Raw genomic sequence first — 15,140 nt, forward strand, 5'->3', positions numbered from 1 at the left:
AAATGGCCTAGTTCTTCTATGTCTTATGATATGCCATGCTGAAATATCAGGATCACGAGCTTCTACCACCTTCTGTCTGACAGTTGGCTATTAAGTTTCTGAACTTGTAGTTCGTTGACTTCAAAAACAAACATGGTGCCCTTACGCTGACTTATCAACTCTTTGGTTGTAACTAATACCAGAGAGATTTGAGCACATTTTCCAATAAATCATCGTTCTCTTGTTGCAGTTCTGTGTTTGTTTGGTGCAGTGAAACTGCAGCTGTTCCAGTTCCAACATCATCATCTCCATGTTCTTTCCAAATTATCTTTGGACGTGATGGTAGATTTCCAATCAATTCCAACAAAAGCACAAAGATAAATGTTCCAGAGCAAATAAAATTCAAAGCATCTGATAATACTTCAATTGCCATCTGTTCTTATAAACCAATCAGGCAAAATACTACTACTCAGTTTAATCAGTGTAAGATACTCAAAATGAGTCTACATTTGCATGTGACCTGTGATTGTATACTACACAACCCTTACAGACAAGTACTACATACAGTAGGTGGCACAATGATGTAGTCATTAGAGACATTCCCTAATATTTCCAAAGAGTAAGTTCAATCCTGCCATCCAGTACTACTGATGATGATGTGCTTGCACATTTTCCCTGTGACTCCATTGCTTTCCTTTGGATGCTCTAGTTTCTTCCCACATCCCAAATACATGCTGGTTGGCACGTTAATTGATCATCGTAAATTGGCCCTGGTGTGTAGGTTTGGGGCAGAATGTGTGGAGAATAGGTTAGGTTGGAGTCAATTTGGGGCAAGCTGAGTGTTTGATAGTGCTCTGAGTAGTGATGATTTTTATTTGTTTACAGTACAGCTGCTTATTTGAATTCAAAGTACATTTATTATTGAAGTACAGGTTGTCCCCCACTTTACGAATGTTTGCTTTACGCCACTTCGCTTTTACAAAAGACCTACATTAGTAACCTGTTTTCGCATTACAAAAAGGATTTTTGCTTTTATGAAAATTTTTCCCATATAAATTAATGGTTCTTCGCTTTACGCCATTTCGGCTTAAGAAAGGTTTCATAGGAACACTCTACCTTTGTAAAAAAAAAGGGGGGGGGGGAAGAACACCTGTATGCAGTAAACAACATATACCATATAACAATTACAGCACGGAAACAGGCCATCTCGGCCCTTCTAGTCCATGCCAAACAAAAAAAATTCACATTGCACTGTGATTAATGATCTCCAACACAAGAAACTGTCATTCAGTTTAGCTAATTACAATGGTACCCTTTAATTTTAAACCACCATTTATTTCAACTGCATCTTTCCCGTTTATTACTTTGGTCCTCTTTTTATGGCTTTTGTTATGATTCAACATCCTTTGTAATAGGATTATCTTTCTAAAATTTTAATTAACGATTACCTTCAAATAGGTTTAACATGGAGAATATTAACAGCTTAAATCTTGTTGATGGTGCATATCATCAGAGCATGGTTATTACACTTTAATCTTCTTTAAGGGAGATCATTTATGACTTTGGCAGGTTAAATGAAACATGAACAAAAGTAAATAAGGAGTGGGAGGGGCCTTTGACAGAGGGTGAAGTGAAGCAATAGGACAGTGTTTAGCCCATTTCATACAATCGCCCCAATAACTTGGCACAGGATGAAGCTTTCAGAGAGCTCTCTGGTTTCTTCACCACTCTTTACCAATACTTCAGCAACAGTTACAAACTTCAAGTACCTGAGCCAACTCCCTTTTGCCTGTTACAGCTGACTAAATCACCCTTTGAGGAAACCACTCTGGTAAACAATCTGCTTGGGCCAATTTATTTAAATCCCTGCCCTTTGATCACAATCTAACTGCTGCATAGTTATGGAACTGTACAGAACAGGAAAAAAGCCATTCCAAACTGTTGCCTACCTCTACCAATTCCATCTGCCCACATTAGGACTATTTCCTTCTATACCGTACTGATATAAATCCTATCTAAGTGTGGTTATCATATATGAGCTCACCGTCTCATACAGCAATGAATCCCCTCTCTGTACAAAAAACTTGCCCCTTAGATCCCCTTTAAAACTTGACCCGCATGTTTAAACCTTCATGTTTCCAATACCCCATCGATGCTTCTTGTAATCTTCAATCTAGTCACCCTTCAACCTCCATCACTCCAAGGAAAATAAGGCCAGCCTGTCCAATCTCTCCCATTACTGAAGTCCTCTAACCACGCACAACCACATTCTTCCTATAGTGTGGTAACTAGAACTTAAGGAAATACTGTGTAGTCTCAGCAGCGTTTTGGAAAGTTTCAATATTCTTTCCCAATTCTTATATTCTGTGCCACACACCACCCAATTGTCAGCTATAGGTTATGCCTTTGTCACTACCCTATTGCCAGGGTTCCCACATTCAACCTCAAGGTGCCTCTATTCATTGACATTCTTGTGTATATGCTACATACATTTGACTTCCCAGAATGGATCCCCTCACACTTGTCAGGAGTAAATTCCACCTGCTAACTCTATACCCAAATATCCCACTGAAAATATCCTGTTGAGGTCTTAACATCCCCCACTACACTCCCACATCCACCTAATGACTAGAATGCGCTTTAACCACTGCCATATTCCCTGCTGAGTAGAGTGACTAACCAGTATATCTTTGACCTATGGAAGGAAACCAGAGCACGTGGAGGAAACCGAGCATACAGACGGCACCAGAATTAAACTCCAAACTGCAGATCACCTTGAGCTGAAATATCTACACCACCAAGATGCCCTAAATTAAAAAACTGCCCAGAAGGAACACTAATCGGCATGATGGATTGGCTCGAATTATTGTTGGCTTGGTCAAGACCACACCTCCAGAGAAACTAGTTTCTTTTAACTTTTCTTAGCCTTGAAAGTCTCATGTAAGAAAATGCCAATGTCCCATGGGTTGAGCAGGCAGCTGGGAGTCTGAAGTGTTTCCTGCTGACTCCCATAAACCACCATCATGATTACTGTCAATTACTAGAAGGAAACAAGCAAGAGACAACATTCCAGTGTATCGCTAATTTTTAATTGCTAACTCATCAGGGACCAGACAAAAGCTGACTGGTCATGAAGAACCAAATAATTATTTTTTTTTTTAAAAAGATCAATACATTTGTATGCATTCTTTCAAAACACATCACAAAATCCACAGTGTCTTATTTATAATGTTTAAAAAAATAAAGTACATCAGTACAAAAAGCATCAGTACAGCTGCTGGAATTCTGCAATAAAAACAAAATGTGGTGCAGAAGACAACTTGGAACTTTAACCCTACCCCCCTCTCCACAGCCACCATCAGTGTCCCCGGCATTTCCTGTTTTCATTTCAAAACTACAATCTGATTTTCTTTTAATTTGAAAGGATAAGTTGAGTTCAGGGTGAAGTAAAGTTTACAGAGATCTGTTTATGGAGAAGAGGCCACCACCTTTCTGAAATACAAGAATATTTCAGAGTAATAAACTAACTTAGTGAAGTAATATTTCAAATCCACCTTTGCAGGCATGTTGGAAAATATGTTTGGAGCCTATTTGCTGTCATTGCACTGTGAGACTATTTATAAGCTAAGTGCAGACAGGATTGTTCCATAAGCACTCCAAACATTCTTTACAGCCAGATGTTAAACTTTTGCACCAGTTTGATTTTCTTCTGATGTCACTGTGATTTTAAATTAGAAATAAGATGAATTGAGTAGAAAGTTATAATCCAGAGTTCCATTCATCATTCTTTTCCCTAACCTTGTATTGTTATACCAATTACAAAATGTCTCTATTCCAGTTCTCAACATGACTTACAGTGTAATCACCCAACAGCAAGGACAGCCCTATATATAAAACTGATGCAAAGCAAGCTGATCCATGAATGGGCGCACCAGGTTGTCCGTAGCAAAGTAGAAAACTAGCCCAAATGTAATAGAGATGGGAAGTGCTGGTAAAGCCTTCTTGAAGATGGCGAGCAGCAGGAGAGTAAGGCACAAACCCTGAAACACAAAGAAAAGAAATGCAGTTCACTCCCTCCATTAAACACAATGAGGAATAGAAAACAAAAACGACTTGCTTTTCACAACTTCAAGATGTCTCAAGTCATTGCAGGAAAGAACCAGACAGTTGCCATATGTTATCCAATTAATTTGCTTTAGTGAGGCTGATTGAGACATAATGAGTGGGGCCACAAGGCCTGAATCTACTATCACCCTCACATCAGTGTTGTGGGATCTGCAGAAGCAGGAAGAGCCAAAGTGCGGGTGTAGGCACCTGTATCACAGAGCTATGTGATCAAATCCAGCATAATCAGGGGTCTACTCACACTGTCTTCACCAGACTACAGAGGAAGAAAAGCTCAGGGACATTGGAAGTTACAGGAACAGTGGGAAATCATTGGATCCCTTGTTCTATTATCAATTAGATCATGAGGCAACTCCACTTGCCTGCCATTATTTCACATCCTATCACACCATGATTGAGCAAAGCACATCAAACACTACAGCTGGGAGTCTGCCAAGGACAATTCACTCCCAAACACACTCAACACAGACAAAATAGTGAAGTAGCTCAACGAGATCCCTCTCCTGTAATCATACCCATTTTATACTCTACGTATGATAAGATTTACTGTGCAACAACAGCCTGCGACATACTCACAATTAATATTGCCACAAAACAGGCCAGGGTTGTGTTCCAATCTCCACTTGCTGCTGCTGATGCTTTGCCAACAAGAACACTGTAGAATATGAAGTCACCTAAACCAAGCTTCACACCTCCTGGAACAGAAAAAAATTGACAGCAACATTGACTCCATGTGATCATGGGAAAAGTAAAAATGGGAAAATGAGAGTGAACAGAGAAAACTGAACATCATTAACTAACAGCATGGTAAACATTTAATTGTAAGACTCCTACTTTAATGTTTTCAAAATTAAAAGAATTGTAAACTCTACATATACTGATCATAATAGCTCAGTGCAATAGCTCTCTTGCACACTGTTACACATGAAAACTACAGTACTGTGCAAAAGTCCTATGTGTATTTAAACACACAAATAAATATATATAAAAGATCATAAGATATAGGAGAATTAGGCTATTTGGCCAATTAAGTCTGCTCTGCCATTTCATCATGGCTGATCCAATTTTCCTCTCAGCCCCAATTTCCTGCGTTCTCGTATCCCTTCACATCCTGACCAATCAAGAATCCATCAACCTCTGCCTTAAATAAAGACTTGGCTTCCACAGCTGCCAGTGGCAAAGAATTCCACAGATTCACTACTCTGGCTGAAGAAATTCTTCCTCATCTCCATTCCAAAAGGATACCCTTCTATTCTGAGGCTATGTCCTCTAGTCTTAGACTTTTCCATCATATGAAACATCCTCTCTACATCCACTCTATCAAGAGCTTTCACCATTAGATAGGTTTCAATAAGGTCCCCCCTCATTCTTCTGAATTCTAGTGAATACAGGCCCAGAGACATCAAACGCTCTTCATATGACAAGCCATTCAATCCTGGAATCCATTTACTTTGTCTATCCTGCTTGTTATTTTTTCAAAGAATTCCAACAGATTTGTCAGGCAAGATTTTCCCTTGAGGAAACCATGCTGACAACGACTTTTTTTTATCACGTCCCTCCAAGTACCCTGAAACCTCAATCTTAACAATCGACTCCAACATCTTCCCAAATACTGAGGTCAGACTAACTGGCCTATAGTTTCCTTTCTTCTGCCTCTCTCTTGTTGAAGAGCGGAATGACATTTGCAATTCTCCAGTCTTCTGGAACCATTCTAGAATCTAGTAATTCCTGAAAAATCATTACTAATGCCACCACAATCTCTTTCAGAACCATGGGGTATACACCATCTGGTCCCGGGGATTTAGACCATTCAGTTTCTCAAGAACCTTCTCTTTATTTATAGTAACTTCACACACTCCACGACCCCTGACACCTGAAACTTCCACCATACTGCTAGCGACTTCCACAGTGAAGACTGACGCAAAATACTTATTCTATTTGTCCGCCACTTCCTTGCTCCCCATTACTACCTCTTCAACATAATTTCCAGCGGTCTGATATCCATTCTCATTTCTCTTTTATACTTTATGTATCTGAAGCAACATTTGGTATCCTCTTTAATATTAATGGCCAACTTACTTTCACATTGCATCCTTACCTTCTTAATGACTTTTTTAGTTGCCTTCTGTTGTTTTTTTAAAATCTTCCCAATCCACTAATGTTCACTAATCTTTGCTCTATCATATGCTCTCTCTTTGACTTTTGACTTTTATATTGGTTTTGACTTCTCTTGTTAGACACAGTTGTGTCATCTTGCCTTTAGAATACTTCTTCCTCTTTGGGATGTATACATCCTGTGTCTTCCAAATTGCTTCCAGAAATTCCAGCCATTGCTGCTCTGCCATCATCCCTGCCAGTGTTCTTTCCCAATTAATTCTGACCAACTCCTCTCTCATGCCTCTGCAATTGCCTTCACGCCACTGTAATACTGAAACATCTGATTTTAGCTGCCCATTCTCATTTTTCAGGGTGAATTCAATCATATTATGATCACTGTCCCCTATGAGTTCTTTTACCTTAAGGACTGTTGCTACTCTTGCTAAGAGTGGGCACCCTGCAAAAGTCATACCAAGAGCACAATGTGCAATGCTGAAGGAGGTGAAAAAGAAGCCAAGGTTAACAGCAGGAGACCTGTAGAAATCTCAAGAATTTGCTGAAGTCACTGTTCATGTATCCACTACAAGAAAAACACAGAACAAGAATGGTGCTCACAGGACACCACGGAGGAAACCACTGCCCTCCAAAAAATATTGCTGCACATGTCTCAAGTTTGCAAAAGACCATCTGAATGTTCCACAATGCTTCTGGGACAGATGAGACAAAAGTTGAACTTTTTGGCAGAAATGCACATTGCTATGTTTCGAGCAAACAGGGCACTGATGATGGATGTTGCTTTTGTGTGGATGTGCTCAATAGTTGGGAGGGCTTTACCGTAATGCACTGGGTCAAATCCACCATCTTTTATTAGATTTTCCGCTCAAAGGCATTGGTGTTCCACACCAGGCCATCGTGCAGCCAGGCAGCACACATGCCACCACCACATCCATAGATGTTTGTTGAGGCTTTTGATGACATGCCAAAACTCTACAGACTCCTAAGGAAGAGAAGGCACTGTCATGTTTTCTTTGCAATTATATTTATATGATGTGTCCAGAACAGGTACTCTGAGATAGTACCTGTGAGCTTCCTGTAGAAGTAGTAGAGGCCAGTTCAGTTGTGTCATTTAAGGTAAAATTGGATAGGTATATGGATAGGAAAGGAGTGGAGGGTTATGGGCTGAGTGCGGGTAGGTGGGACTAGGTGAGATTAAGAGTTCGGCACGGACTAGGAGGGCCGGAATGGCCTGTTTCCGTGCTGTGATTGTTATATGGTTATATGGTTATATAGTGACACCCAGGAATTTAAAGTTACTGACCCTCTCCACCTTTGATTTCCAATGTGTACTGGCTCATGGACCTCTGGTTTTCCTCTTCTGAAGTCTACAATCAGTTTCTTAGTCTTACTGACATTCAGTGAGAGGTTGTTGTTATTACATCACTCAGCCAAATTTTCAACCTCCCTCCTTTATGCTGATTCATCACCATCTTTGATACATCCCACAATAGTGGTGTCATCAGCAAACTTGGATGTGGTATTGGAGCTGTACATAGCCACACAGTCATAAGTATAACGTGAGTAGAGCAGGGGGCTAAGCAAACATCCCTGTGGTGCTCCTGTGCTGATAGGAGATTGTGCTGGAGATACTTTTGCCAATCCAAACTGACTGGGATCTAGAAGTGAGGAAATCCAGGATCCAGTTGCACAAGGGGTTACTGAGGCCCACGTCTTGATTAGTTTTGAGGGGATGATGGTGTTAAATGCTGAGCTGTAATTGATAAAGAGCATCCTGATGTATCCAATTTTTGTTGCTCATATGTTTCAGGGTTGCTTGAAGCAGGTGGGTACCAACCACTGCCAATGCAGTTGAAGATATCTGTGAACACACTAGCCAGTTGGTCAGCACAGGTCTTCAGTACTCAGCCAGGTACTCCATCCAGACTGGATGCTTTCCTTGGATTCACTCTCTTGAAGGCAGCCCGCACATCATCTTCAGATACTGAGACCAAAGGATCAACCAGAGACATGGGGATGCAAGATGGTTCCTCCATGTTCTGGTGCTCAAGGCAAGCATAGAAGGCACTGAGTTCATCTGGAAGCGAAGCTCTGCAGTCCCCTAAGTCGTTAGCTTTGTAAGTGATTTTGGCATTCAAACCCTGTCAGGGCTGTCAAGCATCCCTCATTGATTTCAGTCTAGTCCAGATTCTCCATTTTGCTGAAAGATGGCTTTCCAGAGATCATACCTGCACCTCTTGTAGCATTCTTGATCTCCAGACCTGAATGCCTCTGATCTGGCTCTCAGCAAATTCCAGAATTCATGGTTCATCAGCACTTCTGATTGGGCAAAACCCTGAATGATTTCATGGGGACACACTCATCCACAGCTGTTCTAATAAAGTCTGTAACCACCCCAGTGTAGTCATTCAGGTCCTCAGATGAGTTTGTGAACATGACCCAGTCCACTGACTCAAGGCAATCCTGTAACTGTTCCTCAGCCTCCCGCAACCACCTCTTAGTTGTCTTGATCTCTGGAGCCTTGCTCTTTAGGCTCTATCTGTATGCAGGTAGCAGGAGTACAGCCAAATTGCGATCTCAGGCAGGACTGATTGGCATTCCTTTTTGTAGTGTGGCAGTGGTCCAGTGTGTTGGGATTTCTGGTGCAACAGGTTACATGCTGGTAGGATTTTCTTCAAACAGGCCTGGTTAAAGTCGCCAATTATAATTTGAAATGCATCAGGATGGGCTGTTTCTTGCCTGCAGACAACATTGTGCAGTGCTTACTTATAATTGGCCACTGTTGGTATATAATCTGTGGTCAGGATTACAGATGAGAACTCCCGATGCAAATAGAATGGGTCTATATTTAATTGTTAAGTGTTCCAAGTCAGGAGAACAAGTCCATACACCAATGAGAATTGACTAAAAAGCACATGCCATCACCTTCTCCTTACCAGAATCAGAGGTTCCAACCATTCTGAAAATCATAAAAACTTCTAATCGGATAGCTGTGTTCACTGTTAACCAAGTCTCAACATAACAAACAATTGAGATCAGCCTCATCTGCCTCTGATGCAGCAGCCTTGCTCTGAGATTATCAATCTTATTTTGCAGTGACTACATTTGCCAACAAGATGGTAGGCAGAGGAGGCCTCATCCCTCTGCGCTTCAGCCTGCTTTGAATTCCATCTCTCCTGCCATGGCGTTGACCCTTAAAGGTGCTGTGCTCAACTGCTCTGCCAGAGCTCATGACTTCTGTTCATTCAATCGATAGTGAGAACTGAAGATCATTGATGTAATTTTATAGTCCATTGTTAAAGAGGAAATTGACATGATGCAGATTACAGCGAAAGTAATTCAAAAGTATATTTAAGAGGAAAACTGGTACAATTTTCTGCAGCCCGCAGAGTCACCACAGTACACTGGCGCCATTTTCCAATTTGCAAGTTGGTAGAGCCACCGATGCAGGTTCAATCCTGACCTTGGTGGCTAACACGTGGGGTTTGCACATTCTCTCTGTGACCATTCGGGTTTCCTCTGTGTGCTGTGGTTCCTTCCCACAACCAATTAACATGCAAATTGATGGGTTAGTTGGCCACTGTAAATTGCCTCCAGTGTGTAAGTAATTCCTACAATCAGTGGGGAACTGATAAGAACATGGGGAGAATGAAATGGGATTTGAGCAGGATTGGTATGCAAGGGCCAGTGTGCAATTGGTGGGCTGATATGCCTATTTCTGTGACCATGACTCCATGAGGCAAATCTACTGCTTAGAAATGAGTTGCCTGCCTGCTGGTCATCAGTCAACTTCCCTTTCTACTTTCTCTCCTTTCTAACTTGCTCTTAAACACACCTATTCAATTAGTCGCAACTATCCTTGTAGCCACTCTTGGATATCTTGGTTAACATAGATATGTGTGAGCAGTATGATGTTCACAGGGTCAGAACTGAAGAAACACTGATATCTGTATCATTGCTGGTTACGGAGATAGAGAGAATGAGCTACATGAAAAGATTGACTTGCTGGACCAGGAAGACTGATGGGTGGAGTATAATGATCTACTCCTTCCAATGATGTGGTTACTTACTTTCCTCCGGATCTTCTGTTACCACTGGAGGGCTTGGCAATGCCTGCACGGTGGCACGACTTTCCTGAGTTGATTCCATAGGACCCAACCTGGCCTCTCTGGTCTCTGTCCACTCCCGGCTGAAGCCTCCATCATCTGCATCCATTATACTACTATCAGGACAAGCCTGATTTAGCTCAAGTTCTAGATGAAGTTAATGGAAAGGAGCAAAATTATTACCAGTTATCTGCATGTGCTTGGACGAGCAATGAGCATACTCCTTTTAATTTCAAAACAACAGACTTGGTAAAAGGAGCAGAAAAGAGAACTCAATATTCATATTTCATCTATTTCCTTCTCTGCTGCCTCTCAGAGCACACCTCACTCCACCATATTTCTGTGTAACCAATATTGCATACACCTGTGAGTTGTGGTGATCTAGAACACACTGGAAGCTGGTAGGTAAATTATCAAGAAGGAAAGTTTGCAGAGGTTTGGAAAAAGATCCAGGAAGTCTGACTAAGCTGCTGGTTCTTCAACGAAGCTAGCAAAAACATAACCCTCTCTATTCTACAATCGAATGATTACGTCCTTCACTCTCATGGAACCAAAGAAACAGGCCCATTTGGCCCATCTAGTGCCTGCCTCGTGTCATCAACCCATACCTCGACCCGCACGTAGCCCTTCCTACCCTTCCCATTCATACACTTACTTAAATTTCTCTTAAAATGTTGAAATCAAACCCACATTCACCATTACCTTCTGCAGCTCATTCCACACTCTCACCACCCTCTGAGTGAAAGTTTCCCCTCAGGTTCTCCTTAAATATTTCATCTTTCACCCTGAACCCATGACCTCTAGTTCTAGTCTCACCCAACCTCAGTGGATAAAGCCCACTTGCATTTATCTCATCTATACTCCTCATAACTTTGTAGACATCTATCAAATCTGCTCTTATTCTCCTATGCAGCAGGGAGTAAAGTCCTAACCCATTCAACCTTTCCGTATAACTCAAGTCCTGGCAATGTCCTTGTAAGTTTTCTCTGCGTTCTTTCAATCTGATTGCCATCTTTCCTGTAGGTTGATGATCAGAACTGCACACAATACTCCAAATTAAGCCTCACCAATATATTATACAACTTCAATACAACTTTTCAACTCCTGTACGCAGTAATTTGATTTATGAAGGTCAATGAGTCAGAACCTCTCTTTAGGATCCTATCTACCTGTGACGCCACTTTCAGGAAATTATGGATCTGTATTCCCAGATCTCTCTATTCTACGACCCTCCTCAATGATATTGTGTACATCCTACCCTGCTTTCTCCTCCCAAAGTGCAACACATCACACTTGCAGTATCTGCATTGAATTCCATCTGCCGTTTTTCAATCATCCTTCCAGCCAGTGCAGATCCTGCTGCAGGCTTTGATAGCTTTCCTCACTGTCCACAATGCCCACAATCTTAGGATCATCTCCAAATTTGCAGACCTGGTTTACATTATCATCTAGATTGCTGGTATAGATGACAAACAATGGACATAGCACTGGTCCTGTGACAGTTAATGGTGCTCCCCTCAATAAGGGGAGGTTGTGATCTTGAGAGGTTCTGTTGAAGTGGGTGCATTTTGCAGAAAGAACAACACTGCACTGGGGGAGGGAATTTTGGGTGATGGATGGGGTGCCAATCAAAATGGGCTGCTGTATCCTGGATGGTGTCTGGTTTCTTGAGATTTCTTAGAGCAATACAGGCTAGTAAAGATTATTCTATCACAATCCTGACGTAGATGAAGGGGCATCAGGTTGGTCACACGCTGCACCTTAACCCAGTTTTTAACTCATTTAGCAGTCACAGTATTTACACGGAGAGTCCAGTTGAGTTCTTTACATACTTTTACTCCACTTTAATTCAATGTTCTCTATAAAGTTTAACAGATGTCATGGTACACATCGGTACCAATGACATAGGAAGAAAGTGTGAGGAGGTCCTGAAGAGTGAGTATAGAAAGCTTGGTAGGAAGTTAAAACTTGGCAGGACCTCGAGGGTGGTAATCTCAGGATTGCTACCTGTGCCACGTGCCAGTGAGGGTAAGATTAGGATGCTCTGGAGGATGAACACATGGCTGAGAAACTGGTGTACGGGGCAGAGTTTCAGATTTCAGGATCATTGGGACCTCTTCTGGGGCAGGTAGGACCTGTACAAGAGAGACTAGTTACACCTGAACTACAGGGGGACCAATATCCTTGCAGGGAGGTTTGTTAGTGCTGTTGGGGGGTGGGGTTTAAACTAGATTTGCAGGGGGATGGGAACCAGAGTGACAAAGTAGATAGTGGAGTGGAGGTGAAAATAAATGATGTTAAAGTTTCATGCAAAGTCACAAATAGAAGGGTTGTGTGTGGTGGTAATAATCTTCTGAGGTGTGTCTATTCCAATGTGAGGAGTATTGTGGGGAAGGCTGACGAGCTGAAGGCGTGAATTAACACGTGGAATTATAACATTGTAGCCATTAGTGAAACTTGGCTACAGGAAGGGCAGGACTGGCAGGTTAATGTTTCAGACGTAATAGAGGCAGAGGAATGAAGGGTGGGGGGGGGGGGGGTGGTGGCATTGCTAGTCAGGGAAAATGTTACAGCAGTGCTCAGGCAGGACAGATTAGAGGGCTTGTCTACCAAGGCCATATGGGTGGAGCTGAGAAGCAGGAAAGGTATGACCACATTAATGAGGTTGTGTTATAGACCACCCAATAGTCAGCGAGAATTGGTGGAGCAAATCTGCAGAGAGATAGCAAACAACTGCAGGAAACATAAAGTTGTGTCAGTGGGGGATTTTAATTTTCCACATATTGATTGGGACCCCCATACTGTTAAAGGTCTAGACGGGTTAGAGTTTGTAAAATGTGTTCAGGAAAGTTTTCTAAATCAATATATAGAGGTACCAACTATAGAGGATGCAATATTAGATCTACTATTGGGAAACAAGTTAGGGCAGGTGACGGAAGTGTGTGTGGGGGAACACTTTGGTTCCAGTGATCTTAACACCATTAGTTTCAACTAGATCACGGATAAAGATAGATTTGGTCCTCGGGTTGAGGTTCTAAACTGGAAAAAGGCCAAATTTGAAGAAATGAGAAAGGATCTAAAAAGCGTGGATTGGAACAGGTTGTTCTCTGGCAAGGATGTCGTTGGTAAGTGGGAGGCCTTCAAAGGAGCAATTTTGAGAATGCAGAGTTTGTATGTTCCTGTCAGGATTAAAGGCAAAGTGAATAAGAATAAGGAACCTTGGTTCTCTAGGGATATTGGAACTCTGATAAAGAAGAAGAGAGAGATGTATGACATGTATAGGAAACAAGGAGCAAATAAGGTACTTGAGGAGTATAAAAAATGCAAAAAAAACACTTAAGAAAGAAATCAGGAGGGCTAAAAGACATGAGGTAGCTTTGGTAGTCAAGGTGAAGGATAATCCTAAGAGCTTCTACACGTATATTAAAAGCAAAAGGATAGTAAGGGATAAAATTGGTCCCCTTGAAGATCAGAATGGTCAGCTATGTATGGAACCAAAAGAAATGGGTGAGATCTTAAATAGGTTTTTTGCGTCTGCATTTACTAAGGAAACTGGCAATGGAGTCAATGGAAACAAGGCAAACAAGTAGTGAGGTCTAGGGACCTTTACAGATTGAAGAGGAGGAGGTGTTTGCTATCCTGAAGCAAATCAGAGTAGATAAATCCCCAGGACCTGACAGGGTATTCCCTCGGACCTTGAAGGAGACTCGTGTTGAAATTGCAGGGGCCCTGGCAGATATATTTAAAATGTCAGCATCTACAGGTGAGGTGCTGGAGGATTGGAGGATAGCTCATGTTGTTCCGTTGTTTAAAAAAGGCTCAAAAAGTAATCCGGGAAATTATAGGCCATGCGTCTGACGTATGTAGTAGGTAAATTATTGGAAGGAGTACTAAGAGATAGGATCTACAAATACTTGGATGGACAGGGACTTATTAGGGTGAGTTTTATAAATCTATTAGAGTTTTTTGAGGAGGTTACCAGGAAAGTGGATGAAGGGAAGGCAGTGGATGTTGTCTACATGGACTTCAGTAAGGCCTTTGACAAGTTCCCACATGGGAGGTTAGTTAGGAAGATTCAGTCACTAGGTATACATGGTGAGGTAGTAAATTGGATTAGACATTGACTCAATGGGAGAAGTCAGTGACTGGTAGTGGAGGATTGCTTCTCTGAGTGGAGGACTGTGACTAGTAGTGTGCCACAGGGATTAGTGCTGGGTCCATTGTTATTTGTCATCAATATCAATGATCTGGATGATAATGTGGTAAATTGGATCAGCAAATTTGCTGATGATACAAAGATTGGAGGTGTAGTGGACAGTGAGGAAGGTTTTCAAAGCTTGCAGAGGGATTTGGACCAGCTAGAAAAATGGGCTGAAAGATGGCAGATGGAGTTTAATACAGACAAGTGTGAGGTATTGCACTTTGGAAGGACATCCCAAGGTAGAACATACAAGGTAGGGCACTGAGGAGTGCAGTAGAACAGAGGGATCTAGGAATACAGATACAAAATTCCCTAAAAGTGGCGTCACAGCTAGATAGGGTAGTAAAGAGAGCTTTTGGTACATTGGCCTCTATAAATCAAAGTATTGAGTATAAGAGTTGGAATGTTATGGTGAGGTTGTATAAGGCATTGGTGAAGCTGAATTTGGAGTATTGTGTGCAGTTTTGGTCACCGAATTACAGGAAGGACATTAATAAGGTTGAAAGAGTGCAGAGAAGGTTTACAGGGATGCTGCCAGGACTTGAAAAACTGAGTTACAGCGAAAGGTTGACTAGGTTAGGACTTCATTCCCTGGAGCGTAGAAGAATGAGGGGGAG

General features: G+C 41.8%; 1 protein-coding gene across 3 annotated transcripts in view; it reads right to left on the reverse strand.

The window, feature by feature from the left end:
* Positions 1-3,046: 3,046 nt before the first annotated feature.
* Positions 3,047-15,140, reverse strand: part of psen1 (presenilin 1) — a 133,057-nt gene continuing 120,963 nt past the window's right edge. For all 3 annotated transcript variants that reach the window (XM_073040522.1, XM_073040519.1, XM_073040520.1), the window contains 3 exons: positions 10,287-10,469; positions 4,681-4,799; positions 3,047-4,019 (listed from right to left, as the gene is read on the reverse strand). In XM_073040522.1, the coding sequence (XP_072896623.1) occupies positions 3,864-4,019; positions 4,681-4,799; positions 10,287-10,469 (458 nt within the window). In that variant the 3' untranslated portion in view covers positions 3,047-3,863. The remainder of the gene's footprint in view (positions 4,020-4,680; positions 4,800-10,286; positions 10,470-15,140) is intronic.

The sequence above is a fragment of the Hemitrygon akajei genome, chromosome 3, assembly GCF_048418815.1.
Source record: "Hemitrygon akajei chromosome 3, sHemAka1.3, whole genome shotgun sequence".
Lineage (NCBI taxonomy): Eukaryota > Metazoa > Chordata > Chondrichthyes > Myliobatiformes > Dasyatidae > Hemitrygon > Hemitrygon akajei.